Raw genomic sequence first — 16,559 nt, forward strand, 5'->3', positions numbered from 1 at the left:
GGACTAAGGATGGCTATTTTAAATTCAGTGACACCATGTATATTGGTATCTTGCAACTCAAAAGTGTAAGCCCCTGGAGGACTCGTAGCCTAGGAGCACATTAGACACATAGAATCAGGTGTCTTCCTAGCCCCACTGCATCACATCTGCATTTTACCATTGGCTGTGGGCTAATATTAAATTTTGAGAAGCTTTCTATTGAAGCACTCACAAATTCTAACCTGAAGAAGGAACCCAGGGGTCACTGAATCCCTAGTTTTATAACTGAGGAATTGAAGGGTCAGTGATGTTAATTGATTGCTCATGATTGTTGGTAGAATTTGGACAAAACCCCCTTCTAAATCTGTTCTATCTCCTACAAACACATAGAAGGCAAAGTCTGTGCCTATTGGCACCTAGCACTTAGTAGGACTCTTAATAAGGCTTAGTTTTATCATTGGTGCAGCAAGAAGTATAAAGCCTTTGTATGTGCCAGCTTTAGGCGTCTTCCAGCTTACTTCACTCCTCTGTTTTCCTGTCACTACTAATCTGCATGTATTTCTCATGGACATGTTAGTTTTATATAATATATTTTATGTTTTTGTTTGCTTTTATTATAAAATGGCCCTAATGAACATCCATGTACATAGACTGCTATACATTGAATGTTGTATCCCCCTAAAGTTCAAATATTGAATCCCAATCCCAGATCTAATGCTATTTGGAGGTAGATGTGAGAGGTGAAAAGGTCATGAGGGTGGAGCCCTCATGAATGGAATTAGTGCCCTGCTAAAAGAGACCCCAGAGAGCTCTCTGTCCCCTTCTGCCATGTGAGGACAGTGAGATGGTTATCTGTGAACTAGGAAGCAGGCTCTCACCAGACACCGAATCTGCACACGCCTTGATTTTAGACTTCCAAACCTCCACACTGTGAGAAATGAATGTTCATTGTTAAAGCTACTCTGTCTATGGTAGTTTGTTATATAGCAGCCTGAATGGACTAGGACATATTCCTTTGCTTGTTTGGACAACTGTGTCCTTAAATTTTAATTCTAAAATTGGTGATCAAAGAGTGGGGACTTTTAAAAGACTTCCCGTACGTAATGCCAAATTGTCCCTCTGGCAAGGTGGCGAACATTTCATCCTCAATAGTGCTTTTGCTGCCTTCTCTTCTCCTTGAGAGACTTCACCATACCACAAACAGGAACATCTTTTAGTCCCCTCTCCTTCTTCTGGGTCGGGCACTGGCTGAGATCCCTATGTGAATCTGTTCTTTGTGGTTTGGAACAATCCATCCTTCCCATTCTCGTTTCTTCACTCCTTCCTGTAGAGTCCGTTCCCACTTCAGATGGAAAGTTGGGCTTTGGGGTCTTCAGTGTTCCTTCTGGGAGTTCACGAGCATTTCATTCTCACACCTTATTAAGTAGCTGGCCAGACAAATCATTTTCACAAGTGTGTTAATGTCTGAAAATAGTTTAATGCAGTGTTACTTAACATGCTCTGTTGAGATAAGAATATTTAAATATATTTTCGAAATGCACCAGACTGTGCTATGTTTTTTGAGATTCAGAATACACTATTTCAATCGCAAGAAGTTTTGTTTTTCTTGGTTTCACCCAATTATTTAGGACATCTATTAACACCAGACCAATGTGCCAAGACAGCTTTGGAAACATCTATTTAATTGCAGTCCACAGGAACATCTGACTTTAACTTGGCTCTCACCATACCAAGGAGTGATTCTGAGGTTTGTATTTCAAGCCCTACAGTAGGAAACAGGTGCAAGAACTTGTTGTTTTTTTTTTTCACGTCCCAAGAATTTATGAAGATAGCTGGACAACATAGTTGTTCTGCTTGGTATTAACAAGTCTTACCTCCTCATCCTAGCCACAAATAATGAAAGCAATTTAATTCTGTAGTAAGTTCTGTTTCTGATACATCTTGACATTTAATTATCTTGTTTTATAGAATTTTCTAGATGTTGCTAATTTTGTCCTTGCTGATAAAACGAAGTTCTCTAAGATCAGACTTATTATGTTCCTGCTTTTAGGACCCTCTAATATCTACCTCTAAAGGTGTGGAAGAAGATCAGATATGAGAGACCATATATAAGGAGCATAGAAATGACCACATAGCACTGGTACACATGCACACTCTCTTCTTAATGTGGTCTGGCACAGTTCTGGATTCATAGAGATTCTTGGTTAAATAGAGTTTATGGGCTGGTTCAAATTCTTGACTAATCAGCAGCCAATGGAATCTGAACTAAATATAAATAACCTTTATGTTACATTCACATATAGGCACAATATATTAACCCAACTTTTGGAGTTGAATTTATACAGATTAATGCCGTTTATACATGACATTCTTTTTTTTTTTAATTTTTTTTTATCATTTATTTATTTTTGAGACAGAGAGAGACAGAGCATGAACGGGGGAGGGGCAGAGAGAGAGGGAGACACAGAATCGGAAGCAGGCTCCAGGCTCTGAGCCATCAGCCCAGAGCCCGACGCGGGGCTCGAACTCACAGACCGCGAGATCGTGACCTGAGCCGAAGTCGGACGCTCAACCGACTGAGCCACCCAGGCGCCCCATATACATGACATTCTTAAAGATCTATTTTGTGTAGGAAATCCCCCACCATCCATAATCAATGAAACTTCTGTGGTAAATTTACCTGCCCAGTTAGATGTAGTTATGTCTTTATTCCTGGAACCACTTCTTAGTCTCCCATAGATATCTTAAGAATGCCTTTTTTAAAAATTTATTTATTTTGAGAGAGAGAGAGAGGCAGAGAGACAGGGAGAGAGAGAATCCCAAGCAGATTACATGCTGTCAGCATAGAGCCTGTTGCAGGGCTCAGTATCACCAACCGTGAGACCATGACCTGAGCTGAAATCAAAAGTTGGACGTTTAACCCACTGAGCCTTGCAGGCGCCCCAAGAATGCCTTTTAATTACTTAACATAAATGTCTATTGCTGTTTGTATTTGTTTTTCTTAGTTGAAGTCAAATGGAGGTTTAGCTGATGAAGTACAGAATTTGATAAAATATAGTCCCTGCTTCTGGTGTTCTCAGATCTGGAGTGTAGGTGATGGGTAGCAAAGCAATATGATTCATGCTGTGGCAAAGATGTAAACAAGAGCGGTGGTTGGAGAGATTTGTCAAACTAGTTGAGCAGGGCCACCCAGAGGAGCTAGGAAAAAGGAGGAAGAGTTGACTAGATGAAAGGATGGAGGCCACTCCAATTAGTAGGCAAAATCTGTGTGTGTGTGGGGGGGAACAAAATAAAAAACATAAGGGCTTCTGAGATTCATAGGATATCTGGAGCACAGGTGTGAGAAGACATGAGACTGGAGTGTTAGCCAGATTGGGAAGACTTTTTTTGTTTTTGTTTTTTAATGTTTACTTATTTTATTTTGAGAGAGAGAGGGGTGGGGAGAGAAGGACAGAGAGAAAGGGAGAGAGGGAGAGAATCCCAAGCAGGCTCTGTACTGTCAGCACAGAGCCTGACATGGGGCTTGATCTCAGGAACTGTGAGATCATGACCAGAGCCCAAATCAAGAGCTGGATGTTGAACTGACTGAGCCACCCGGGTCCCCTGAGACTGGTAAGACTTTTGTTTTGGATTATGATTTCCAGAATGCAGGAAGAAGGAAGTGATGTCCTTGAACGTGAAGGGCAGGGAAATGGATACTGGAAGGAAGGAGAACAGTTGGAAGGTTACCACATCTCCCCAAGTGAGATATTGTCAGGGGGGACTTACTCTGTTAACACTAGGGATGGATAGGGCAGGCCAGGTACAATAAGAGTTTTGTAGTGGGATTGAACATTTTTTTAAGATTTTATTTTTAAGTAATCTCTACACCCAATATGGGCCTTGAGCTCACAACCCTGAGATCAATAGCCACATGCTCTTCCAACTGAGCCAGTCAGGTGACCTGGATTGAAATCTTTTAAATGGTACTTTTTCAGAGATTTAATTTAAGAGGACTTCAATAGAATGGGTTGATCTAGGGTAAATGGAATGCAAGGAAGAGTAAGATGTGGAAGCAAACTCTAATATTTGGAGCTAAGAGTAAGCAGTTGAAAATAGAAACAGAGGTTATAGCTGGACATAGAGATCACGGACTCTCTGGAAGGTCCGTGGTGGTTATAGTGGCAGTAGTAAGTGCAAGTCCCCAGTGAGAGAGATTAGAATGCAGCTAACGTACCGTCAGAAGTACATCTTCATCATCTAGTAAGGTAACGTGGACGTGGGAAGCCGCTGGATGACAGGGAATGGCAGGGCCCATGCTACATGCAAAGTGCATGTTTTGCTTGAAGGCTTCCACATTCTACTTTTTAAAAATCAGATTATATTAGTAAGCAAGTGATATTTCAGACAGTATTCAGCTCGTGGAATACCAGTTGGCAAAGCTTCCTTTAAAATAGTTGCTCAACTTAGAAGAATGAGACGGAACAGAAGAAGTAGATTTCCTCAATAGAAGGGATAATTTAAAAAATTGAGAAACACTGCATAGTCCAGAGTGAGCAGCCTTTAATATACAGGCAAGGCCATGACAGTGGCATTAATATGTATTGCACGTGGCTGTGAAAAAGAAAAAAAGTATGGCTGACATTGACAGGTTTTGAGAGGAGCCCAGATGGTCAAGGATTACCGACGCTAGGGGAGAGTGCGCAACAATGAGCAAACCTGCAAAGGAAAAATGCAGCAGTGGCACTGTCCATCTAGGGAGTGTGTCAGTGACTGGCTGATGTTGAGTGTATCCTTCTCCCACGAGAGTGGGTCATTGGGACCAACATTCCTTTGTGGATGGGCCTTCCCTTCCCTTCTCAAACATGAAACAAGGTGATGACTGGAGATCATGTCCTTCAGACCGCAGTCCTATATTTGCATTTTAGCAGAAAAATCTGAGACATTGAATAACTTGCTGAAAAAACTTTTGAAACTTCTGATGCTATATTAGGCTGAAAAGGGTTCTGCCATTTACAAGCAATATGACCTGGACAAAGTGACTTAACTTCTAAGCAGGAATATTTAACATAGTAAAATAAAAAATAAAAAAATGAATTATTAAAGTAGAGAAGTTGTACAAATTCTGTTGCAATACTTACTTACATCAATTTCTATTATATAAGGCCAAAATTATACCACATGGATTGAAGATAAGGAGGGGAAAGAGTCTTTTTTTATTATTCATAAAAATTAATATTTTGTTTATTCTTTTAAATGAGTTAAATGTGGGGCACCTGAGTGGCTCAGTCGGTTGAGCGTCCGACTTCGGCTCAGGTCATGATCTCACAATTTGTGGGTTCGAGCCCTGCATCAGGCTCTGTGCTGACCACTTGCTCAGAGCCTGGAGCCTGCTTCGGATTCTGTGTCTCCTTCTCTCTCTGCCCCTCCCCGGCTCACGCTTTGTCTCACTCTGTTTCTCAAAAATAAATCAATGTAAAAAAATTAAAAAAAAAATAAAAAATAAATGAGTTAAATGTTCATATGGTTCTAATTCAAAAGTTACCAACAGGCATGCAGCTCTCTTTACCCCTCCCCCACGCCTCCCCCAGCCACTCAGTTATCTTTTGCCTTGGCAGTTTAGGTCACCAGTTTCTCCCAGGTACTTTCAGAGATATTTGAATCATTTTTTAACACAATATCCACATTGTTCTTCATATTGCTTTGTCTTATCAATGTAACTTTTGAGATGTACATAGAGAGCTTGCTTCTTGTTCCTTTGTGTATACAGAGTTTCATTTTAGCCCGATGCAGGGCTCTATCCCATGACTCTGGGATCTTGACGTGAGTGGAAATCAAGAGCACTGGGTGCTGTATGTAAGCCAATTTGACAGGAAAGAAAGAAAGAAAGAAAGAGAAAGAAAGAAAGAAAGAAAGAAAGAAAGAAAGAAAGAAAGAAAGAAAGAAAGAAATCGAAAGTCAGATGCTCAACCATATGAGCCACCCAGGCACCCTGCAGCATGTGCATTTTATTTTTTACTTAATTTTTTTTTAGATAATGATATATTTGTAGATTTTAATGGATAGTATCAAGTGGGACAAATATCAACTTTGAAGCCAGGTATACTTACATTGATTCCTTATTCTTTGTATTAGATATGCATATATGTGAATTTTGTACAAATTATTTTTTTAATATGAAATTTATTGTCAAATTGGTTTCCATACAGCACCCAGTGCTCATCCCAACAGGTGCCCTCCTCAATACCCATCACCCACCCCCCCTCCTTCCCATCAACCCTCAGTTTGTTCTCAGTTTTCAAGAGTCTTAAGCACAATGGTATCATGAATCTCTAACTTAAACCCTTACTGCTCCTTCTTTAGGTATCTGTTCCTATATTAGAGGCTGCATAAAAACAGAAAGAACAAACAAAAAGCCTGCCAGTTGAACCAACAATTATTTTATTTAGTTCTTGGTTCTATATGTTAGCTCTGGAGATCTTCTGTATGGGACAAATTGACTGTGCTCCCTCAAATGTCTGTGATCAAATGGAGCATTAGCTGGAGACGAGGTAATCTGGGATGGCTTCACTCACAGGAACGGAGATTGAAGGCTATTGGCTGGGGCCCACTGACTTGCTCACTCACTCACTATAGCCTGTGACCCCTTGGGACCCCTCATTTCTCTTACATGTGACCTTTTGTCCTCCAGTAGGCTAGCTCAGATGTAATTATGGGGTGATTACAGGATTCCAACAGGGGAAGAAAAGAGCAAGTCCCAGCATGCAGGTGCTTTTCAAGTCTCACCTTCTGGCAAATTATTGTTGTCTGTTGGATAAAGCTGGTCACATGGTCAACCTGACTCAAGACTTTGAGGAATAGGCTCCATTTCTAGATAGGAGGGGAAGAACTTATGGCTGTTTTCACAGGTTAAATAAAGTATCAGTGGATTAATGTGACTACAGCTGTAAGTACTAAATGCTCTGAAGTTATTTTAATTTCTCAAGCCATGTGGCCCAGACATTATGGTCCATAAACACCAAGGACCTAAAGCATAGCCATCACCTAGAGCTTGTCATAAATGCAGAGTCATAGGTTCCACCTTAGATATACTGAATCAGAATCTACATTTTTGCAAGATCCCCAGGTGAATCATACATCTGATAGGGTTTTAGAAGTGCGGCATCTTTTCACTACTCCTCATAATTCCCTTTGCTGGTTGCTGTGTTCTCCTGTTGAGTGATAGATCTTTGATTTTTAAAGGTGCCAGAACTATTTCCTTCTGCACAATTGAAACAGAACAAACACAGGTTTAAACAGTAAAACAGGTTGCTTCACAGCATGAATAGCTAGAGAGAGAAGAGAGCATAACATTTTTCTGCTCAATTGTCCTTTGCCTATAAAAATAGAAATTTAAAATTAAAATAACAGTACATAAATATTAAAGAATATTGTATTTAATAGGAAGCACCATTTAGATGTTAGAGCAATTTTTAAAGTAGAAACTGCTAGGCACATACTTAAACTGACCTTTTACATTCCTGAGCAGTTGCTAACTGGACCTTGTTTTTCTAAAGATTGAAACACTAACTTCCCAACTGTCAGACCGTAAGTTAAATATCTCTAGAATGTGTACAAGTCCATAGGTACTCTTTATGCCTTTATATAAATAATGAGACCTCAGAGCTTATTAACCATCCAGCATGTGCAGACCACTGGTCTAAATGTGCAAGAAATACAAATATGCTGTAGGTTGTTGGATTCTCTTCACTTCAGTCCCAGAAGTGAAGGGCAACACTAGGGAGGAGAGCGTAAGCTTTCAACAATAAAAGTTTATTTCACCAGGCTGGGGACAGACAAGTGACATCTAAAAGAATTCTCGCTTTTTTCAACTTTTGACTTTCCTTTAAGAGAAAGAAACTGGTTGCAACTTCCAGTGGCTTCCTCTGGTTTGCTTTCACCTCCAGACTTGGGGAGGCGGGGGTGGGGGGGAGGAGGAGGAGGAGGAGAGCAATAACAAGAAGAAATTTTGCATTCAAGCATAATGCTGGGGTGCTTGGGTGGCTCAGTCAGTTGCGAGGCCTACTCTTGATTTCAGTTCAGGTCATGATCTCATGGTCGTGATTTAAAGCTCCACATTAGGCTCTGTGTTCCCAGTGTGGAGGCTGCCTTGGATCCTCTGTCTCCCACTCTCTGCCCCTCCCCTGATCATGGTCGTGCTCTCTCTCTCTCTCACTCACTTGCTCGCTCTCTCAAAAAAAATAAATACATGTTAAAAAAAAAAGTGTAATGCTGTCATTCTGTGCGAAGTTGGCCTTGAATATTCCCTTTCAGGAATGAGACAACTTTTTCTTTGAGACTATAATTAATGCTGTCTTAAGTAGATATGCTGTGGGGGCTTGTTCTTGTCAGTCCACCAGTCAGTAGGTAACAAATATCTGTTGAACACTTAACCTATAGGCATATTCTAGGTATAGGGGTACAGTGGTGAATAAAACTGAGCAACCTTGTAAGTAAACTGAGAAATCAGATAATTTTTAGGTACTAATACACTAGGGAAAGTTAAAATAGAACCAGGTGGAAGAGAGAAATTGAGGGAAGGGGCCTCCTTTAATCTAAGGTTAGGCAAGGCTTCCTTGAGGAGGGGACATTTGAATTGAAACCCGAATAAGACTCTGCCATTTAAAATTACATGAGATATGCATTCCAGGCAGAGGGAATAACAAGTGCCAAGGACCTAACACCAAAGCAAGCCTATTTCCAATGGACAGTAAATGGCTAATGTGCTGGATTGAGTGAGACGGGGTTGAAAATATGAGGAGGATTTTGAACACAAACTATGCTTTCTTCAAAGGTCAATGCACTTTTTACAAATCTGCACAAATGTTCAACAGCATTCTCTTCAGCTCCACCAAACCTCATAGAGTGACAGTTCTATCTCAGGTGCTGACGGAAAGCTCATTCATATATTAATTCCACTCACTTGTTAAGGTTCTATGGGATTATACCACTTTTCCAACATACATGGGGAAATCAAGGCACAGGAAACCCAAGCCACTAACCATAACACAGCTCATATTGGTAATCAGTGATTTTTCTATATTGCCTAGACTCTCTTTGGAAGCAACCAAGAAAGTTTGATGCCATTGAGCCTTTGACTCTGCAAACACCAAATTTGAGCCTTTCCCCCACAGTTCATCCAGAATAGCCCCAGCAAGAAAGAAGATGGGGCAACTTAAACTTTCCTCCTGGATTCCCACTCCTCCCGCCCCATTCCTTCCATCTGTTGCTGTTTGCATAGAAAAAGAACAGAACAGAGTACCCACGACCACACACATTCAGAAATCTCATTTTGTATGTGGGAGTCTGGATTCATTAACAAGTTCCTCAAACTCTCCCTGCATTTACAACACCAATCTAAACATAACCCAGTGAAGTCATGGGAATAGGCAATGATCAGCTGCATTTTGCTGAGGTGTCAACGTTCAGATACATCATCAACTACTTCCTAGTAAATGGCTTCTGCTTCAGACAGGTTGTGTTTTCAACAGCCTCTAAGTAAACAGTGCTCATTTCAGTATTCTCTAGCCTTCACATTGTCTTTCTGATTCTGACCCCTACTAAATCCCACTTCCTTTAAAAGGGCTTTTTCATTCTTGAGACTATTCACTTACTCATCCATAAATTCATATAGTCACCCATCCATTCAACAGCCTTATAGTGGCTACCTACTCTGTTTTATTACTTGTACTAAATGCTAGGGCATCTAAAATATTTGCGTAATATTCCATTCTTTGGATAGTCTATTCACTGGTGGCGAATCACAATCCCAGAAGTCCATATTAATCCATACCTTCCTTGAACTATTACTCATCTAAAATGTAAGTGTTCTGTTAAATACTGTCTGAGATTGCTCTCTAGTTGTTTCTGAATTTCCACCCCCTGTATCTGTTAGGTTAAGATTTCTCAAGAGCAAGATCCAGATCATATTTCTGGTATAGTGGAGTGACCTGAACATACAGTGGGAATATCCATGTTTAAATTCTGGTTTTGCCATGTATAGGTCTGTGATTATTTGGGGGCACCTTCCTTCTTTATATAGAGAATGCAAGGTGGATGGGAGGATTTCTAAGATCCCTTTGAATTTTGACATTCACAAATCTGTGAATTCTGAAGCATCTAACAAGGGCTACAAAGTGAAGGGGACACTCACTATAAAAGTGGCAATGTAACTTTGCCACTGGCTTAGGGAATGAAACAGTAAATACAAGAAACTTTTTAAAAAATCAGATTGGGCCTTTCTTGCGAAGTTAGGCATTTGGGTAGGTCTTCAACTAGGCAGGGATTCTTCCCCAGCTCATAGAGCAATCCAGACAAGAGATATAACCTTGTGCTACACCAGTTCCCTATTTCTATCTTTATTGAGTTGCTGCATTTTACATTAGACATTCAACATTGGAAGTATCAGAATGGTCCTAGAAGAGATTTTGACATCTGTTTGTTGAACAGTTCATAACTGATGATTAAGGTGGTTAAAGCTTCAGCTCTATGCTTTGGGAGCTGCTGTCAAAGGGAGAATCCCATCCCTTATCAAACTGTATCATAGGTGGAAGCCTGGCCTGGTTGCAGTCCTCTCTGCTCAAATGGTCACCTTGACCATATGCATAGGTTAACTATGTTCAGGCAGTAATAACCTGTAAGTACTCATTTCAAAATAGATAATTCTCTAAAAGAACTTAAATTCATCTATTTGATTTCTACAAATGTAGGCAAAATATGTCTACAAATTCATAATATTGTTTGATGGAATTCAACTATTTCCATTCAATATAATTGCTTAACAAAGGCTGATGGACACCAACCAATAGTTTTGTTTTATAAAATGAATTAGTTGTTTGACAAAATGAAATTGGTGTGTCGCCTAATCGGCCACATCTCTTCAAACTCAAAACAAAGCTTGTTTCATTACATAATATGGCGAATGATACATCTCTCCTATAGTTGATGTGAACATTGCAATGGCTTCATTTTGAGATCCACGTGTACCTGCCACTTAGGATATTATTCAACCAATGTGGAAAGGAAAGTCCTGTTTACTTTGATGGTTTTTACTCTTTCAGAATCCCTGAGGGCTAAAAAAGAAAAACAGTGCTGTATGACTTTTGTGATGTGGATATAGTAAGACTGTATCTGGGTCTCCAATTCCAGAATTCTCTCTACTCTGATGCCATTGCCACATAGAATACCATTCCAGCTGTCAAGAGAATTATTGATTTATAAAGTAAACTAAATGGCATTTACCACCCACCTAACTGCAGTGGTGTCAGGGGGGTTAAAATGAGACATATTCAAAAGCCCTCCAGAAATATTTGATGTTCTGTATAAAGACAGTAACAACTCATAAACTAGGTCTCGTCTGCAGCAGGAGAGAGTCTCTTCTTGTAGCCTGCTGGTAGGAAATGAGGAAAGGTTTTCCACCCAACTATTTCAGGAGCAGATAAGGGAGGAATTGCATGTTATAAAGTAATGATCAGAATGTCACGGAATAGTTTTGCTCTGATTTGGGTATTTAGCTACTGCCTTAATGTTGGAAACAGTTTTTCATCCATTTAGTAATTTAAACAACCTAAGGATAAATGTAAAGTTAACTATCAAGACCTAAGTTTTATCATCTATAAAATGGGATCTATATCCATGAAATATTCTTGCTTTATAGAACAACTTTTAAAAAAATAAACATGAGCTGATACACATACAGTAGGTTTTAAAGTTGCATTCTACAGCTGTGGGATATTTTCATTATTATTGCCATTTCTGTAGGTCTACTAAAATAGGAGACCTACATTTCACATTGCCATTTACTGTCTCTGGCCAAGTAGCTATGTTTTTCCAGTAAACTGGGGATCTGTATTTGAAGAAAGCTTTGTTTTCCTAGCTCCTTTGGCTCCAGCAGCCCTTGTACCTGCTTCTAGGAGTGAACTGTGGTTTATCTTTCCTGAATTATGATACAGGCAGCTGCTTGTCTCCAGAATGGTTAAATTAAGGAATAGACAGGATATTTGAAATCACTCCCAGATGATTGCCATGTGGCTATATAGTTCTTTTATTCTTTATTATTTTATTCTTTATCAAGTGTGGTGTGAAGAGAGGTGATGAAGAAATTACTTGATGAGATTTAGACTTAATTATTAATATTCGACTTAATTGTTAATGCCCTGGAACTTTTGCATCATTAATTTTGAGCCTTTTAAAGGAAATTATAGATCTTGTAATGTTTTACTCCTAAATATTTAGTGTATGTCTCTAAATTTGTTTTATTGAAGTATCGTTGACATACAATGTTATATTCGTTTCAGGTGTACAACACAGTGGTTCAACAATTCTATGCATTATGCACTGTTCACTATGATAAGTGTACCTTCTGTCACCATACAGAGTTATTACAATATTATTGACTGTACTCTCTATGCTGTACTTTGTATCCCCGTGACCTATTTATTTTATAACTGCAAGTCTGAACTTCTTAATCCCCTTTGCCTATTTTGCCCATCCCCCCTTAACTCCCTCTCCTCTGGCAACCACCAGTTTGTGCTCTGTAAAAAGTACTATTTCATTTACATAACCACAATGTCGTTATCACACATTAGCAAATTACTGATGAGTCCTTAATATTATCTAGTACACAGTCCGTATTCAGATATCACTCATTGTCCCACAATTTTTCCTTCCTTCCTTCCTTCCTTCCTTCCTTCCTTCCTTCCTCCCTCCCTCCCTCCCTCCCTCCTTCCCTCCCTCCCTTCCTTCCTTCCTCCCTCCTCCCCTCCTCCTCTTTCTTTCTTTCTTTCTTTCTTTCTTTCTTTCTTTCTTTCTTTCTTTCTTTCGTAAATTTGCTTGAATCAGTATCCAAAACATGTCTCCAAAATTCATTTCAGTAGGGAGGTGATATCTTTAAGGGGGCAGAGGGAGAGAGTAACTCTAAGAATTCCCCTAGGCAGCTGTGTCCACCAGAATATGCCAGCCTCAGCCATCATTAATTCATTCACTCAAGTATTTATTTGTTTTATGTGCTAGATGCTGTAGCAGATATAAAGATAAGTTTGACATGCACACATATAAAAGTGACTAAAAAAGAATATAAAAAAGTCTATAGACTGAAATGACATGGAAAAACTTGATAGCCTACCAAGTAAATATTTACTGTGGTTAGAGTGAAATGGAAAGGCCTCCTGGAGAAACCAAGAAACTTGACTTTAATTGAGAGGGTTTTGTGATTTCACATGGGGGTTGGGTAAAGATGGCACTATGGAAAACATATCATGATGGTTCTTCAGGCCTGACTGGTGGTGATGAGGTCCTGGACCAGGACTGACTGGTGGGAACAAAAATTCTCCAAGGGGAGTATTAATTGGACAAAGTACAAATGCCGGGGAAAGTGCACATAGAAATGAGGTGAAATTAATGTGTTAGAACCAACCAGTGATTTGTCTTGAGTATATTATTTCTTTTTTGAATGGCATATTTTAAAATAATTTATGATACATGATGAATTCATAAAATGTATGTACCTGCAATCAAGTATAATTATGGAATATATCTTTCTTAAAGCATATAATAGTGGGCTTTAAAAAATATGTCTTTTCCAATATATAGAAAGCCACGTATTCTAAATCCTGTTAATTGTGGCAAGGTTTAGTTTTTGTGAATGTGTGTGTACTCGCAGGTTCTGATGGATGATAAAATGCTAAATCACCAGTGGTGGGAAATATTAATGTAAGTTTAGTGTTTACTGTGACTATATTTAATCAATACTTTATTTCTGCTAACATGGTTTTTTTTGAGGCTGGCTCTGGCATGGTAGGTAATCTATACTTTAGGACAAGCTGTAGCCCTTCTGAAGGTGCTCTGGATTTTATCTTATTGTTTTTTTCAAAGGTGTGGTAGGCTTGAGAAGAATGGATATTCCTTTTGCTTAGGAAGCAACAACAAAACAAAACACAATTATCTATATCTATATCTATATCTATATAGATATATATAGGTATATCTATATAGATATATGTATAGTTGTATTTTTTTAAGATGACGTTTGAGACATTCTTGGTATGTGTAGAATTTCACAGAACTACTTTATCAGAACACTTAAGCTCATTTATTTTTCTTTCTCCAGACTCAATTAATTACCATCTGATAAGCTTGCTTAATTCTCTTCTTTCTACCACCAGGGTTTTTTGGTTTTTAAGTTGGAGCCACTAAATCAAACTCCGTATATACGTCGTGGTCAGTAAAATGCCCAGTGACTAAAATTAAGCAATGCAGTAGCTTCCTTAAGCCCCTCATTTCATGCGACGTGAAAACAGACCCCTGAATGGGTACGTGCTCGTTCTGAAGCTGGAGAGAGATGGTGCTTTCTGCAGCTCACACTCTGCACGTACCACTTCCCTGAAAGCCAGTGAACCTGTTTACCATTGTCATAGTAACACACAGTTTGGGCCCACGGAGACTTAATCCCGAGAGGCAACTGTTCCCTTGCCTGGGCGGCTGCGCTCCCGGCAGGGCTGGCTGCCGCCCCCAGGCTCCCGCAGCTCGGGTGGCCCCACGCGCCCGCCTGGCCCAGGCGCACACGCGCTTCCCCTGCTGCGCCTGGCGCCCTGCGCGTGTGTTGCCATGGCGATCGGAAACGCGTGTCAGGCTAGATGGGTGCCAGCGCCGCCTTGTCGGTTTTCCGAAACCGAGTCACTTTTGCTAGTTCCTCAGCATGTGGGAGAGATTCTCTTACCACTCGGTGCCAATCGGGGGCCAAACTCCAAAACCAGGCTGGGCCGCCTCGCAATCCAAGCGAGCGCGGGCGAGCCACGGCTATTTCCCAGCCACGCGGGAGCCCTAGACAAAGGAGAGCGCTGCCTTCCAACGTAGTTCCCTACAGCCTGCCTCCTGCTATTCCTAACGCCGCTGAAGGGCATGTAGTTTAGGAAAAGGCAAAATTGGGGACCGCTTCTAACAGGAGAGCTCTGGTTCTTGAAGATGAGCCATCTTCTTGAAGAGAAGTAGGGGCCCCGGGGCAGAACCACAGCTGTCGCCTCCAGGCTCAGTGCTGGCATCAGCCCTGTTACTGTCCACTAGTCACATCTTTCTTCGTTGCATGTAGCTCACCGGTTCTCAAATCTGACTGCATAGCAACATCGTCTGGGGAGAGCTTTTTTGGTTTTGACTTCTGTTAGATTCCTAGGCTACATCCCACCCCCACCCCCAGCTCCTGCTGGAACAGGCCTGGGAACAGGCCTGGGAATCTGTATGAGGCAGATTCCCTTGGGTGAATCTGATATGCATCCAAATTTGAAAATAATCTTTCTTTCTTCTTTTCGTTTCTAGATCTTCCTCTTATCTCTCTTTCCTTCTTGCTTGCATGCTTTCTCGCAAATTCAACTCTTCTTTTCTCTCCTCACATTCTTCCTTCTCTCTCCCTGACTTCCTTTCTCCTCCCTCCACCACCTCTCCCACCCCCATCTCCCCAAACCCCATCTGTATGTCTAGTATCTATCTCTTAAAGCATCTGTTGTGTTCCAGGCACTGCCCTAGGTGCTTGGGAGATTTTGGTGTCTGCTTCCTATAGCATTGGTGGTCTCTCATCATTGACCGTCTCTCTTGACTTTCTCCATATCTTGCTAGCTCCTCTTGTTTTTCTCTATACTTGTATCCTGTTTCTTTCCCTGATCTCTTTGTGTTTTTTTTTCTTTTTTCTTCCTCCCTTCCCTTCCTTTCACTTCCCTTCCCATCCCTTCCTTCCCTTCCCTTCCCTTCTCTTTCTTTCCTTCCCTCCTTTCCTTTTGCTGTTAATAGATCTATGTGTAGCACTGAGCACCCCAGATAGCATGTAGGATTAAAGGTGCTAGCATCTACCTGGGTTTCCAAGATTCAGGTTCCTTCTATCATAGCTTAGAGGACCTCTTTAGACCACAAGGAGCCTGGCAGAAGGAAGGTGATACACATACACCCAATTCTTGGCTACTTACATGGAATTTGCCTTTTCTAGAACTAGGATGAAAAATAAGTCAGGTTACTCTCAGCTAACTTTGGAAACATTAAAGTTTTCATAATGTTCAATGACTTCTTCATTATTCTTGCTTCTCTTAAAGCTGCAATTAAAGATCGCTCTCCAGTCAAAAGAAAAGCATGTAAAAATGGAACTTGCATTAAAAGAGAAAATACAGAATAACCTCCCTGAATTAATTCTGGCCATTATTCAGGTTGTTTTACACAAAGATACTCTTTTGAGCATGTACACCATGAATTGGTACAGATGCACCTGTTCCAAAGTTGCAATTATGCCTGCGTGACACCTGAGTACAAAGACCTCGAGAACTTTTCTCCAAGGTTAGGGGATTCACTTTGCTCCTTTTGTTCCTTAAGGGCTGCCCCTCACAGCAGGAGGCATTGTCACAAGTCGCAGCTGCAAGTCATAGGCTATGTCTGAGGGCAGGCTGACTCCACCCTGAGCTCATTCCCTCAGTCTTCATGTGGATTTGAGGTTAAGGACTGTAGTCATTATGGCCTCTGACTACCCTGGAGTTAAGCCCCTATTAAAATATTAACTCACGTAAAGATTTCATGCACTACCCAATCAG

General features: G+C 40.6%; 1 protein-coding gene across 7 annotated transcripts in view; it reads left to right on the forward strand.

Annotated features, from left to right (window-relative positions):
* CTNNA2 (catenin alpha 2) overlaps window positions 1-16,559 on the forward strand; it is a 966,176-nt gene that overhangs the window by 607,753 nt on the left and 341,864 nt on the right. Inside the window, exon 8 of one of the 7 annotated variants that reach the window (XM_047068620.1) lies at window positions 3,762-3,781. The exons of the other annotated variants lie outside the window; for them this stretch is intronic. Within the exon in view, the coding sequence (XP_046924576.1) occupies window positions 3,762-3,781 (20 nt within the window). The remainder of the gene's footprint in view (window positions 1-3,761; window positions 3,782-16,559) is intronic. 7 annotated transcript variants of the gene reach the window in all.

The sequence above is a fragment of the Lynx rufus genome, unplaced genomic scaffold (assembly GCF_022079265.1).
Source record: "Lynx rufus isolate CCGP_SWC_20201006 ecotype Redwood Valley unplaced genomic scaffold, mLynRuf1.p SCAF_8, whole genome shotgun sequence".
NCBI classification, from domain to species: Eukaryota; Metazoa; Chordata; class Mammalia; order Carnivora; family Felidae; genus Lynx; species Lynx rufus.